Source organism: Leptinotarsa decemlineata, unplaced genomic scaffold, assembly GCF_025532065.1.
Source record: "Leptinotarsa decemlineata unplaced genomic scaffold, Ldec_3_MD MMD2_tig00000157_RagTag_RagTag, whole genome shotgun sequence".
Taxonomy (NCBI): Eukaryota; Metazoa; Arthropoda; class Insecta; order Coleoptera; family Chrysomelidae; genus Leptinotarsa; species Leptinotarsa decemlineata.
The window spans coordinates 1498926-1514143 of NW_027412543.1; the positions used below are offsets into that span (position 1 = coordinate 1498926).

General features: G+C 36.3%; 2 protein-coding genes across 3 annotated transcripts in view; both read left to right on the plus strand.

Moving 5' to 3' along the window:
* LOC111513548 (arylalkylamine N-acetyltransferase 1) overlaps positions 1-3889 on the plus strand; it is a 45934-nt gene extending 42045 nt beyond the window's left edge. The window contains exon 3 of one of the 2 annotated variants that reach the window (XM_074172716.1): positions 3499-3885. In XM_074172716.1, coding sequence (XP_074028817.1) covers positions 3499-3694 — 196 coding nt within the window. In that variant the 3' untranslated portion in view covers positions 3695-3885. Of the gene's footprint in view, positions 1-3498 lie in introns of both variants that reach the window. The other variant, XM_074172717.1, reaches the window with a different exon arrangement.
* Positions 1-15218, plus strand: part of LOC141481322 (uncharacterized) — a 228584-nt gene that overhangs the window by 99940 nt on the left and 113426 nt on the right. The window lies entirely within an intron of this gene.

Sequence of the window (15218 nt, forward strand, 5' to 3'; positions counted from 1 at the left end):
ATTCATGTAGGACTACAGTGAGAGCAATTCCAACTCATAATTGAGGTTATATTATACGCAAAATAACTTTTATCTTCAGATGTAAATATTAATGTAAATATTAATCCAGATTAAGTGTACACGAACAGTAACTTTGTTGATTTGTACAAAACGCAACACGTGCTTTATATATATTTTTACAAATCGCAATACCTAATTTTCAAGTTACCTAGCTAATCAATGTTGAATTCAGATACTTTATGCTTGTAGGGGCGTGTGAAGGAATTATATATGTCAATGGATATTGACATTTTCCACAAACCATCTTGTACAGACATTGTCATACATAAGTACATTGAATATGTAGATTTACTTAACGTTTGTTTGAAGGTGGTTGACAATGTTTCGTGGTGTATTTCATCAGTTCGGACTTCCATTGTCTAATATAATATGAATTGATTTGAAATCCCTGAAATAATTTGTAAAAAAAAATTTTAAAAATTAAACGAAAAATAAAAATTCTATTAAACAGAAAACTGAAATTATGAAGAAATAACATACAAGTACATATTATTAACAAGAAATGAAAATTAATTTTTTTTCATTTTTCGGTTATGTAATCTTTTTTAATTTTTTTACAAATTCTCTCAGAGATTTCAAATCGATTTATATTATATTAGACAATGAAAATCCCAACTGATGAAATAGATTTATTTAGTAAAGACACGCCTGAAGAAGCTACCAAAACACTTGTTGCGTTATTGTCAAAATCTTCAATGGAAACCTCAGAGTGAAGTGTTTTTGAATACTTCATGGATTTTCATCAAGTATCAGCCGATCCCATCACATGCTTACTATATGTATCTGAATTATATTATATAGTTATTCACAACCCATCACCTCAAATTTTTTAAATTTTGATAATAATTTTCTTCACATCGACGTTTATTCTCTTATTTGGTTTTCGTTATCTATAGATGAAATTGTTTGAAAGGTCCAGGGGATGGGGAAGATCCAGAATCGGCTGTAATTAACAAAAATATATGAGACGTGCGACCCAAGGTGATGTTATCGTTGCGACTTCCAAGTTCAAACAATAGACGAAGAGTCAAAAGGGGGTTTTACGGTGATAACGTAACTGAAGGTCAGGTGGCGTAACACGCAACTCAAGGTCGAGCCGTGGGCGGAATATATCATTGATTTCAAGTCTACGATGATTTCATATCTGGAGCTGATCGTGACAGCTGCTGAAATCCGAATTACACAACAGCGAGGTATGAGAGTGTCACTTGCGTTGACACGGTCGCGGCTTCCCATCTAGCTGGGAGTCCGAAGTCTGCTGGAACCGCAGCATTGTCAGGCGAAAAACTGAAACTGAAAAAATATCAAAATATTGGTAACAGCTATCTGTTCCATCCAGTAGCGGTTGAAACTTTTGGTGTTTATGGCCAGGAGTCTCTGTTATTCGTTCATGAACTCGGAAGGAGAATAGGCCAAGCAACGAAAGATCACCGTTCTACTTCTTTTTTGATAGAAACAATCAGTATTGCTATTCAACGTGGTAATGCTGCTTCGGTCCTTGGGACTATTCCTCCTTCACATAATTTTGATGAGATGATGTATTGCTCTTATTCCAGTATGGAACTAAAGTCTTTTCAAAACAAGCCGAGATATGTGGATATTCATCAGTCTCCTATCAAGGTTAATTTGCAAGTGATTAATCCAACTTCTTATTTTTCAGTGCGGTCAATGGACTAAGATCAATCTTGCCCCCCCAAATATGAGTTGTAGTCCTCGTGGTTCTGGTTCCCATCAGTGGAAGAGCTTCATGAAACAAGAACCAAATCGATCTCTCTACGAAACACTCCATCACTTGAAAAGATCCATGGCAGCTTGAGAAATGGTTCTTATGCAGATTCTGTGAAACATGTTCTTTCCTCAAGAATCAGTTGAGAGTTGTACTGAAAATCTTGAAAAGAGAATTGGATTAGATAATTTAGGAAACACTTGCTACATGAATAGCATTTTACAAGTGTTGTTCATGACGAAGAATTTCAAGAACTGGTTTCAATGATGAACGAGAACGAGGATGTTTCCTAGTTATTCATCAAACTCGAACACCTGTTTATGCAGCTGCAGTTTCGTGAGAATATATCATCTTTCCCTTCAACCGATTTCCTGGAGTCTTTGAATTCCACTAGATAATCGTTAGGACAACAAGAGGATTGTTCTGAATTCTAGGGGTTGTTGTTGAATACTCTTCGTGAGAGCAAAACAATAGCAGACTCAATACTCCTGACCGCTCTGTTCTGTTTAAAAAATCTGGATTGAATGATTCCGTACAATCTATCTCGTCTTGTGTTTGTAAATCTTTCGCTAGAAAAATCCTCACTCGTTTGCTTTGTAGTAAATTTTCAAGAGATAGCAAAACCGTATGTTAACTTCTGGAACTACAACTAGCGTTTTCTAATATGACTCATAACCAGCAAAGTTTATTGTTGAATCATCTGAAAATGGAACTTTTAACAGGTGACGATCGACTGTATTGCCAAACCTGCGCCAAACTAATTGACTGTTACAAGGAAACAAGTATAGCTGAGGCACCAGTCAATCTAATAATAACACTGATGATCTTCAACTATGACTCAATTTCTGACGGAAGCACAAAACTCTTACGAAGCAGACCACTATTATAATATTCATGCAGTCATTGTTCACTGTATTTCTGTCGTTGAATCTGGTCATTTTCACGCCTTGGTCAATACGGAACAGACTGGTTTGAGTTTGACGATAGTCGTGTCATTACGTGTTCTAGCGATGTATCGAATTTATTGGAGCCTCTGGAGACACCCTACATTTTGTTTCATGAGAGAGATAACATTGGCAGATCAAGATCTTCGGATGATGTGGTGCTGCAGGTTTTTCCGGGTTTTCCTGCAGATAAAAAAGCTAATGCGCCACTGGAATCAAGAAAGTCGCCCCGGAGCACCAATTAATTTTTGTTGTTATTTTATAATTTCATGATTTGTATTTTGGAAGTGTTATTCCTTATTAAACATAATGTGGAATTTTTAAAGTGTGACGATGAAAATTCCGTCCAAATTTATTTTGTTTCTCAATTTCGTATTGTTTTCAAATGTGATTCCGATAGTTGTAAAATGATATTAAAGTAAACATTGGTGAACTACCACCCTACATTACATTTCTTCAAAAAATCAAACAATTGAAATAATTTTCAACTTTTTGAATTCGTCAGCAGAATCAAGTGTTTGTAATGGAATCGCAGAAAATATTCCACTTTTCTTCATGAACTTTGGAAAATTCTAAAAATTTTTCCGATGAACTTTCTCTCAGATGAGAATTATTTGTCGTGAAGGTGAAATATATATTGTTTTCTTTGTACGTTTTCTCTGAAATCAATGCTCCTAATTTATATTCATATACAATGGAATTGATTATCACTGAAGCAGTATCTCAATTATTCATTTCCACTAATGTTTTCGATTTTTTTATTTTCAGTAAACTTGCAAAAGACAGAGGCTGTGGTTTCGTAACAGTCACCTGCACCAGTCACTTCACAGCACTTGGATTGAAAAGACTTGGATTTGAACTTTTCTTCTCTCTCGATTACGCGGATTATAAAATTAACAATCAAGTCGTTCTGAGACCTAAATCTCCACATAAATCTGTTACTGTTTATACAAAAAAAGTTTGAGTTAATTGTAAATGAATTCTAAAAATTTGTAATTCAAAATTGCCATGTCTTGGTGTCCAATGCATTTATTTGAAAACGATTTTATATTTTTGTAATATATCTATCTGTAATTACAGTTGGAGAGTTGGAGTTCATTGAAGAGGTAATATAATATTTTTCATAACAATTCACAGATCAATTTGACATTGAATTTGTGATTATAGGATAATTATATTGATGAATAGGAAAACTTAACACTTCAGCAGTATTTGAATGATTTTCAATGATTTTCATTTCCTATATTTACAATTCATTAAGCAAGCGCAGTTCGAAGAGAAAATCTCGATATTTCATCCATTTTTCTTCTTTCCGGACGATATTCGTCTCGTTAGGAGCTGAAAACTCCGCAACAAATATAGTCTTGCTCTGGTGATCGAGAAGGACTACTCAAACCCAAAGGTTCACCAAAAGGTTCCGCATGTTCGAAACGCATTATCATGTAATGATGAAAATCAACGTACCTACATGTACTCATAAAAGGTGAAACTGGAACTTCTGGAAAATAATAAATCTAAAATGAGCACTTTTCTGAATCACCAGACATGCAATACTTTTCTCAACACGCGTTTCACCAAACAATTTGGCGTCTTCAGGAAAAAAAACTGATTCCTAACTCTTGAACTGGTCTCTAATTATATTTAACATGGTATACTTCCACTATCCGATGCATATCAATGATTTCAGAAAGCAATTTGTGAGAAAGTCATAAGTGAAATTCGTACCCAAGGTTATTAATGTGATCGGAAAGTCAAAATGAAAGTCGGGCTCAATAAAAGGGAATTAGGAACGATATTCGAGTTTTAGATGAACTCTTGTATGCCGAAAAACATACACATCAAATTATGATACTCTATTGTCATATTGGAAGATTCCGATAAAACTTTTATCAACCCTTATTTGACAGCTCTTATTTGTCGCATCACTGTGTGTTTTCATGCGGAATCAATCAAATGGAAAACAGGAATCAGTATCGACAGGAAAGTCATTGATATCGAAGATCCCATTTGCTCTTTGTCATTCTCACTTCCAAAACAATGGTGCTTTCTTCCCCTCGAAAATCAAGCGATTTGCAGTCTTGGCCGAGAGCGAATATGGTTATATTGGTAATTTCACATTGCTCAGAATAACAGGTAGTGTGGCAGGTTACAAGGCGTTTCGTTGATGGAGTAACCAGGATTAGCTTGAATAGCAAATTGGTTGATAGTGTGCGTAGGCGTGTTTTTGTTGATGGCTCCCAAAGTAATATTGCATTTGAAACAAATTACTGAAACTATGTTGATGTTCACCGGAAAATCCGTAGAATGTACCCGTGTGAGAGAAGCCCAAAATGGTGCTAATGTTATCAGGATATTCGAACGACTTCTTTTGCAATGTTGAGACTGGAGTTGTACGAATAGAGAATATGAGAAATGAAAATTCTCTGTTTTTTACCATTTTCATTTGACAGTGAAGTCACTGCAGTTTCGTCCTATGAGAACGAAACTGTCCTAACTGAAATTACTGTAGTTTTGTCCTATGAGTACATCTTCGTACTTATACATTAACCTAATTTATTGTATATGTTTGAAAATGTCTTCATAGGACGAAACTGCAGTAGATTAGGTCCGAAGTGAGTGGGTCCATTCGACCCTCCACCGCATCCCGCAAAGGTTTATTGTGGCTCACACCTATTCACACTCGACCAGCTTCTTAACGAAGCCGATTAGTTTGTATGGTGAGTGGTCTTTCAGGTAAGATGGTAAGAGTACGGCTCTTACCATCCTTGCAGTAAGTTTGGTTACAAATAAAAAAGGCAAAAACATAGAAATTTTCATTTCTAATTTTTCATGTTGATTTTCTACCACGTAGTAATGAAGCTACCGCGCATACAGCGGGAAATTCAAACCAGTAGATAAACAAGGCGGGAACGAGCTCACTTCAAAGTCATGCGTCACTGGTAATTGTTTCAGAGAGAAACTTCAGTGAGTGGAAGAGAGAAACGTGTGACGTCATCGACGCAGGATGGAATGAGTATCGAAGTGATTCAAGCGTGGATCTCCGCCCCTCGGCCCCCTTGGGACCCCGCATCAACATTCAGGCCCCCTTGTCACGTGATCCTTATTAAAAAAAGTTTTTAGTTATGAGAATCGAACCCACGACGTCCGCGTGGTAGACATTGTCCTTAGCCTCTACACCAACGTAAGATATTGAAAGTAACTGCGAATGTTGGGTATTTATAGAGTTAGTTTTGTCGGGACCGAAAGTGACTCATTTTATATACTTGACCGCATTTTTTTTGATTTCCATAGAATGTAAGGGAAGTTGTAATCGTCATTATCATGTTGGAGATAGGAAAATATACTAAGATTTAAGAAAGAATTAATATGTCATATAAAGATGTGTGTGTGTGTGTAAGATCGAAAGACGCGTGTGACGTAATCGAGGCAAAGAGAGATGAAGATGGTATCGAGGTTTTACATTCCTAGCGCAGCAGGTGTTGTCGGTTGTGGAATAAATTATTGTTTATGGGGCAATGTAATGTTGCCGGTTTCAGAATTAGGCTCGAACGACTGAATGAAAATTGGAAGCGCGAAAGTGATATATCAATAATAATGAATCAGATTTAAGAAAAAAACATAACAACCCAACAGTTCAACCTGCGATTCCTCAATGTGTACGGAGTGTCTCAAAATACATCATTGAAGATTCATGACGTCGAAGTGTACAGGGTGCGTCAAAATACATACATCATTTAAGAAAAAGAAAACATAACAGTTCCACGAGGCTGTAAGTTTTCAACATGCGATCCGTCAATGTGTTCGAGGTGTCTCAAAATACATCATTGAAAACAAACATGTCGGTTTGAAATATGATATCGATGTGTATACAGGGCGTTTCAAAATACATCATTTAAAAAGAAACATGCCGGTTTAACCGAAGTCTAGCATTTCAACATGTCAGAAGGGCACTATGCCACATCTTTGCTAATGATAATTGAATCTCAACATGCAGCACATCAAATGAAAGGGAAACGAATGCAGAATTCGTTAACAGAGAAAAAACAAATATGGCGCAACATATCAGAAGGACACTAAGCCACATTTTCGTTAATAACTGTCGAATTGTCACGTACAGCACGTCAAATGAAAGGAGTAGAAATGCAAAATTCATCGACAGAAAAAAAAACAAAGATGGCGCAGTATGGCAGAAGGACACTAATCCACATCTTCGTTAAAGATAGTTGGATCTCAACGTACAGCACATCAAATGGAATGGAAACGAATGCAGAATTCATCGACAGAGAAAAAAAACGAATACGATCCCAAGAGGGTACTAAGTTGTATCTTCACTAATAATAGTCGCATCAGCACTTGTGGCACTTCGAATAAAAGAGGAAAAAACGAAAAATTCATGTGTTTGTTGTACTTCCCCATTCATACCCAAGATGACATGGATCAATGTCAACGCTGAATAGGCATCTAACAAAAGACTTTGATTTTTTTGTTTCATTTCAGAATATGCCATTACTTATTTTTATATTCATACCCAAGGTGACATTGATCACTGCCAATGGTGAATCAGCATCCGGAAATACGCAGTTCTCAAAGCGACGAAACAGAGGCTCCTTGTTCGATTTTGAAATATGTCATCACATATTTTGATATAAATACGTCTTGAATGGCGAAATGAGTTAGTTGCAGCCGTTGAAAGTGATACCAGTGACAATTGAATAATATTGAATATTACGAAAAGGATTTGAAGCTTTATATCTTCTATTAATTATCTGCGGGCGCTTTCGGCAGTTGGTAGTAGTGTCATCTTCTAGGCACTCCACAAACTGAAATTGTCATCTGCCTCTTTATACGGTCAAAACGTCTTACTTAATTCAGGTATTTCAGGTACTTTAGGTAAATTTGCCTGTATTTGTACTGCATCAGGTACTCTTCTTTGTGTTAGATCTTCTCTAGGAATGTGTATGGTTTTGTTTATTATATTGAATGTGGGGTCTTGTTATGTTTTGATTTGTACTTGTTCCTCGATAAGTGATTTATGACTGTTAAATTTATGGATGTTCAAGTTTTCCCAAATGTCCATGTGGTTTTCCTTGTTGACTTGTTTTATGAGTTTCATGTTCTCTGGTGGGGGGAAATCATGTTTGTTTTATGTGGCATCTGTTGCGAGGTTTGATTTATATACTATTGATAACCGGTCTCCAATGCAAAACTCAACGCACAGATAAAGATACATAAGGAAAATAAACCTATAAGACCGGTTATCAATTTCCCCAGAGCCAAACCAAACCAAAAAACTAACAAACATCTTCAAACCACTGAACATCAACATCACATACAAGCCGAACACGAAGATAAAACAAAAAATAAACAACTATGAAAAAGAAGAAGACAAAGACCAAAACGAGGTATACAGTATAGAATGCTCGGACTGCAACAAATTCTATATCGGCCAAACCAAGAAAAAACTGATCCAAAGGTACAATGAGTACAAAAAGGCATACATAAATCCAATAGTATATAAATCAAACCAATACACGCCATACAAAACAAACATAATTTCCCCCCACCAGAGAACATTAAACTCATTTAACATTCAACAGTCATAAATCACTTATCGAGGAATAAGTACAAATCAAAACACAACAAGATCTCTATCGGCCAAACCAAGAAAAAACTGATCCAAAGGTACAATGAGCACAAAAAGGCATACATGAATCCAATAGTATATAAATCAAACTTCGCAATACACGCCATACAAAACAAAAATAATTTCCCCCCCACCAGAGAACATGAAACTCATTTAACATTCAACAGTCATAAATCACTTATCGAGGAACAAGTACAAATCAAAACATAACAAGACTCCACATTCAATATAATAAACAAAACCATACACATTCATAGAGGAAATCTAACACAAAGAAGAGTACCTGATGCAGTACAAATACAGACGAATTTACCTAAAGTACCTGAAATACCTGAGTTGAGACGCTCTGACCGTATGAAGAGGCAGACAACAGGATGCAAGTTCAGCCACCACCTCCCACGCTGACTACGTCACTATCGAACTTCTAATGTTTCATTAATTTTATTATTATCATTATTATTAATATTCGATCCACATTCTCCAGTTCAATTTCATCGAAGACAATCATCCTACTGATATTTGATTCCTCCATTCGTATTGCCTGACCGACACCACTCTGTACCAGAAGTTACTTGGTTAGCGAAACGCGTTAAGTGATAAATGACTGTCATATTGAAATAGGAAAAAGAACGATAATAACGAAGAAACGATAACGAATGAAGGCACGTAAAACGGTCGAAAACGCACGCAAAACAGTCGCACGCAAAACTGTTGAATACTTCACTTTCCCCATTTTCGAACGTTAACTCCACAATACGACTCAGCATTATTTCTGCCAAATTTCGAGAGAGAAGGGTTACGGAGGGTTCCAAACGACGTATTTCAAATATTGATTCACTCTGTATATATGCGCTTATATTTCGTATAATTTTCGATACGATTTTCACCACATTGTGGCAAAATTTCCAACATGTGTGGGCTTTTATTCCTCCAAACTGGAACTCACTTTCCAAATGTAACTGATAAATCAATCGCAAACGTGTTATGATTTATATATTGAGGTAATAATATTCAACCCTTAGAACACCATCTGGGGTACCTGAGGGACCCCAGTGGCATAATTCCTTGAATAACATTTCCATTTGAAAAGTCCGGCAACGCTGCTTTCAGGTATGTGTCAGTCTATGTTTACTGGATGTGGTCTCAGTGCATACGAGAATTTTGTTGTGAGCGTTTCGTTTGTAGAGCTAAAAAAGGTGATTGAGGTACTGTAGGAACCCCGCATGGGATTTTGAATAACGAAATATTCATTGACATCGCTTTCGTTTTAACATCAAGAAAGAGGCGTTCTGAGAGAAGCAGACCATTGTCAGAACGTAAACTGGAAGATATTGTAAATAATTTGACTTCTGATTCTGAAATCGAGTATGACAGTGACAGTAACTCCTAAAACAACGACCACGATGATTTACTACAGGAAAATATTTCAGAAACTGATGATAATCTAGAAATTCAAAGCGAGGAAAGTTCAGATGAAGAAGTTGAAGACCACGAAATTCATAATGTTCAGTCCGTAGGTCCTAAACATATTGCAAAATCTGGTATGGAATGGTATGGTCAACCGTTTCCTGCAACAAAGATACTTCGAAGAAATTTTGTAAATGCACTCCCGGGTCTTACACAATACAGTGAAACATCTGAAACAATTTTAGAAATGTTCAACTTGTTCGTAACGACTGAAATGAAGGATATTATATGTAATTATACTAACCAAGAAGCATGCAGATATTACGCTGAGTGGAATGAAAAAAATCCTAACAAACTAAAACTATGGACTTCACTTGAATCAGAAGAATTGGACTGTTTCTTAGGAGTACTCGTAAAAGCAGGTGCATTACGGTGCAGAAGGGAATCCACCAAGGAAATATGGAGCACTAACACTTCTATACGTAGGTCGTTTTTCAGCGCAGCTCTCCCTAGAAACAGATTTGAAGAAATTTCATCATTCCTATGATTTGATGATGAATCCACTAGAGCTCAAAGAAAAGAACAGGACAAACTAGCAGCTATTAGAGATATCTGGGAAATGTTTGTTAACAATTGCAAAAAGGCATTTGAACCTTATGAAAACATCACTATTGATGAACAGCTCGTTTGTTTTCGGGGACGTTGTCCATTCAGACAGTACATCAAATCAAAGCCTGGTCGGTATGGGATCAAAATTTGGGCAGCTGCCGATACTGAGACCTCATATTTATCCAATCTGCAGGTCTACACAGGAAAAACGCCTGGTGCAGCAGCAGAGAAACAGCAAGGATTGCATGTTGTGTCGGACTTGGCAGAGCCGTATCACGGTAGCTGGAGAGGAATAACAACGGATAATTTTTTCATCAGGGTTCCATTAGCACAATATCTACTAACAAAACAACTAACTCTATTTGGCACTGTTCGCAAGAAAATGAAAAATACCCCAGCACAATTGGCAATTACAGCTCGGCTCCCACATTCATCGATATTGGCATTTACAAAAGATCTTGCGATGGTTTCGTTTATACCTAAGAAAAATAAAATTGTCCATCTGCTTTCCAGTCAACACGATAAAGATACTATTTCTGATAGAGATGACAACAAGCCCCTCATGATTTTGGATTATAACAAAACCAAGGGCGGCGTTGATACCGCTGATAAGCTTATAAGGGAATATTCATGTTGCAGAAGAACAGCCCGATGGCCTTATAGGTTGTTCATGAATATAATAGACATTTGTGCATTGAATGCCTACATTCTATACATAGAAAAATATCCTGATTGGAAAAAGAAAACCACAGCGTGATGACGTTATTTTCTGCTACAATTTTTAGATGATCTCACTCGCAAGAATATAGAGAAGCGTGCTACGACACATCATAAGTCGTTTGTGAAATCTGCTTTGCGAGACTGTGGGATACCTGTTCTGAGTGATATTACAGATCATGTGGCTGAAGTGGAAAACTAACTTAGAAAGCGTGGACGTTGTTAAAAATGTCCGCGAAAATTAAACAAAAAAGTGAAAACAGTTTGTCATAAGTGTAGTAAGTTTGTATGTGATAACCATAGAAAAACGCATCAAACTACGATCTGTTACAATTGTCTATCTATGTAGTACGTATACATTTTTCACTACATCTTGTATTTAAAGTGTTATTTCGATCTAGAGAAGTGTAATATTTTATTTGTCCAACGAAATGTATTTAAATTGAAATATTTCCATTTTGTGTTATTTACAATGTCAGAAATGTGTTGTTATGTGGTTACGTAATAAGGAATTGTAATCTAAATTCAACAGGGTGTTTTCTTCAATAACATTTCCATAATATATGTATTCAAACGTGTACAATGACTAGGGGTTCCTGAGGTAACCCTCACGGGTATTTGCGTACATAATGAATGCACGGAAGTCTAAGGGTTGATATCGAACGGATACTCATGAAGAAAATTATTTGTATTGTATTCCGAAAGCTTTTGAACCGTTTCTGATGAGTGATCAATGAACACCGAATGAATTTCCTTATACCTGTTGATGATATTGACCTTCCCCAGTATTTATTGCTATGTATCATACTGTGGAACTGTTTGCAAATTGGATTCTTTCCCCTGTTTTGTTTTATGTAGTTTTTTATGGTACTTCCTTTTTTATATTCTATCGTGTACTAAGAAAAGAGACGAGTATTCTCGCAGGGAATGTATAAGTTTTATTCACATTAGAGTGATGAATAGTTTATGGTACTGGTCGTTCATATTAACTACCCTCATCAACCCATAAAATACTGGAGTTGTAACTTTGCCCCCGGTCACCACACTACGACAATATATATATATATATATATATATATATATATATATATATATATATATACATGTAGGTAGCTCCCCCGCTAATAGACCATTTGCATGCAATAGGTAGTCCGGGTGCAATAAGTCTTCCGTATACAGAGGAGCTATCGCTTCCCGTGTAAAACAGCTCAAAATATCATGAAGCATCAGTAGAATAAATATCAGGGGGATGACCTAAGACGTGTTTTTCGCATTTTTCGTATAGTTTAGTTTGAAGTTTCTCCGTATCTGTGGTGGGTGTCACTGTTGTGCGTATACTGTCTTGCGTATATGCTCTTGCTAACGACGTTAACTTTACGATATGGACTGGTAGTTGATGAAATTATAGTTTACTTCACTTGATAATGTGATACAATAATGATTACATTGTCATCAGGAATTTTTATTTTAAAATAATGATTCATCCACATATATAATTGTACATCAATGGTACCAACTATTTTCAAATACTTTGAAGTTCGGAGTCGAACAACCCATTTTTCAAATTGAAATTATTTTTCGATCCACGGTGTAACAAACGAGATTCATTGTTATTTATATTCAATTATTATCTTCATTATAGAAGCTTTTTTTCATAAATTTTGACGATCTTACTCTAGAAGGCGAACATATTTAACTTACAAAATTCTGATTCTGTGTTAGGGATAGATTAGATCTAAAGTGAGTGGGTCTATTCGACCCTCCACCGCAACCCGCAAGGGTTTATTGTGGCTCACACCTATTCACACTCGGCCAAATAAACCCAGTGAGTGGTCTTTCAGGTCAGATGGTAAGAGTACGGCTCTGCCGAACTCTAAGAACCTAATTCGGTCCTCAGAGAGGCAGGCACAAAGTATATTCTGTGTACTCATTTCTAATATTGTTTCAAAGAAATACGCTATTTATTGAAATCATGAAAATATGTCTATTCTAGAGGAGATTGTATTCAGGTGAAATTCTTTTCTTGAAAGTAATTTATTTAGATCATACGTACTATTGAGTTTCATTCAATAGAAAGGTACCTACTGATGTCATTTAGTTGAAATTTTTTTTTGATATAATGTGAAAATACACATAAAAAATTATTTTTTATTTTGTAATTTTCAGAATTATGTTGTTTTCTCATCATTTGATAAATAGTCTGATCCCAAAGAATTCTTCCGAAGAATTCTTCGGGATCTGATTTTACCTAAAAGGGGGTAAGAACACGTGGTCCTGGGAAAGTATAGTTGTGTGAATATTTCGGCATTTTGAAACATTAATGAGATAACAAGTTGGGTATGAAATAAGATATAACAGTCTCTGTCTCTGTCTTACTCTGACTATACTACTCTTCAATGATTCCCACTGCACAGTATTTCTGTATACAGTAGTTTCACTCAGCGTCGGTCCCTTTGATGTCGGTGTCCAGGAGTTTCATTTTCTATAATGATGACGTATTTGACACTAATGACATTTCTCCCTACTACAGTCTCAACCAAAGCGTGTATACACTGCTCAACATAACAACTATTCATATAAACTGCTCAAAAAAAAACAGTCTATGAAAACCATGTTGGGCACCTGAGAAAATTGTACAAATGATAATTTTGCATTTGTGTAATATTGAAGTAACCCAGATCATTTGGGCAATGATGAACTAAAGTAGGATGTCAATGCCGGTTTGGCGTCATTTTGACTTCGGATGGTGAGTCGGATGGCGATGGTCCAGCAAGAAGTTGTTGGTCATTGTCGTCGGTGGTGGTGGTGTAGAAGAGTAAGACAACCCCTCAGCGAGGTTTGTGGGGGGTGGTGGTGCAAAGAGTAGTCTTTGCGTGTGTGTGGGTGTAGGAAAGAATGACAAGTGACAGGGGGGGTGTTGTGACGGGTGTTTGGTGTAGGTTTTCGTGGGTCCTACTTGTTGGACGTCTCGATTTGGGGGGTCCTCGAATTGGTCCTTGATTTCGGGGGGGGTCCTCGAATTGGTCCTCGATTTGGGCCCTCGAATTGGTCCTCGATTTGGGCCCTCGAATTGGTCCTCGATTTGGGCCCTCGAGTTGGACCTCGATTTGGGCCCTCGAGTTGGACCTCGATTTGGGCCCTCGAATTAGTTCTCAATTTGGGCATAAGAGCAATAATAATAATAATAATAATACAGGGTATTGATGGAAAACACATCAAATACAGGGTGTGTACGTCCAACGTTGATGGTACGGTGATGTGACTTATGAGACGTTGCCAGGTTTTGAAATTAAGCGTGAAAATGACAATTTCCTTAGGCTAAGAGGAAATTTCTCAATCTCATTGATTTGTGGTTCAGGTTGGAATGAAAAAAATTAAACACATTATAAATATTTATTCAAAAATCTTGATTCATAAATATTTTTTCGATGTATTTGATTTAAAATAGGATTAATAAGTTTTGCAGATTCTTCAATACGCCTCCTGAAACGCATTCGATCAACTGCCAAATATTCCCAAAATTTTCTTCTCGATTCATGGTAGGCAAACCTCCAAACAATCATATAATGGATTTCATTATGTTCTTCGTGTATAGTGACCGTTTTCATTGTGAAATCAGTGGTTTCAACTTATGTAGATATTTGAGACAAAATTTGGATATTTGCAGGAATGATACACTTGTAATGAAGTAGATCAGACCAGAAATTGTTTTTATATCAGATTCAGCACAAACTTTTAGAGGTGATGGGTGTGTGGTGGAAATCAATCTTTCTTTAACATTTCTCCAATGTGAATCACCAAATGTTCTATCATCAAAAATGAGTCTTAATTTCCAAAATTTTGAAGTTTTTGGTATTTCAACACCCAAAACTGTCAATTGACCATCATTGACTGTAGATGAAATCATTTTTACCCAATTTGAGGGCCAAGATTCATTTTTATGTCCACCATTATCGAATGTAACAAATACTTCACTCACATTATAGGGTTGATTGATATAGAGAATATTTTGAAAAACAGCAGAGAGAATTATATAACTTGACATCAACATGTTTTACTATTAAGTGAAAAAAATTTGAATTTGAAAGTTTTAAATATATTTTATGATTTG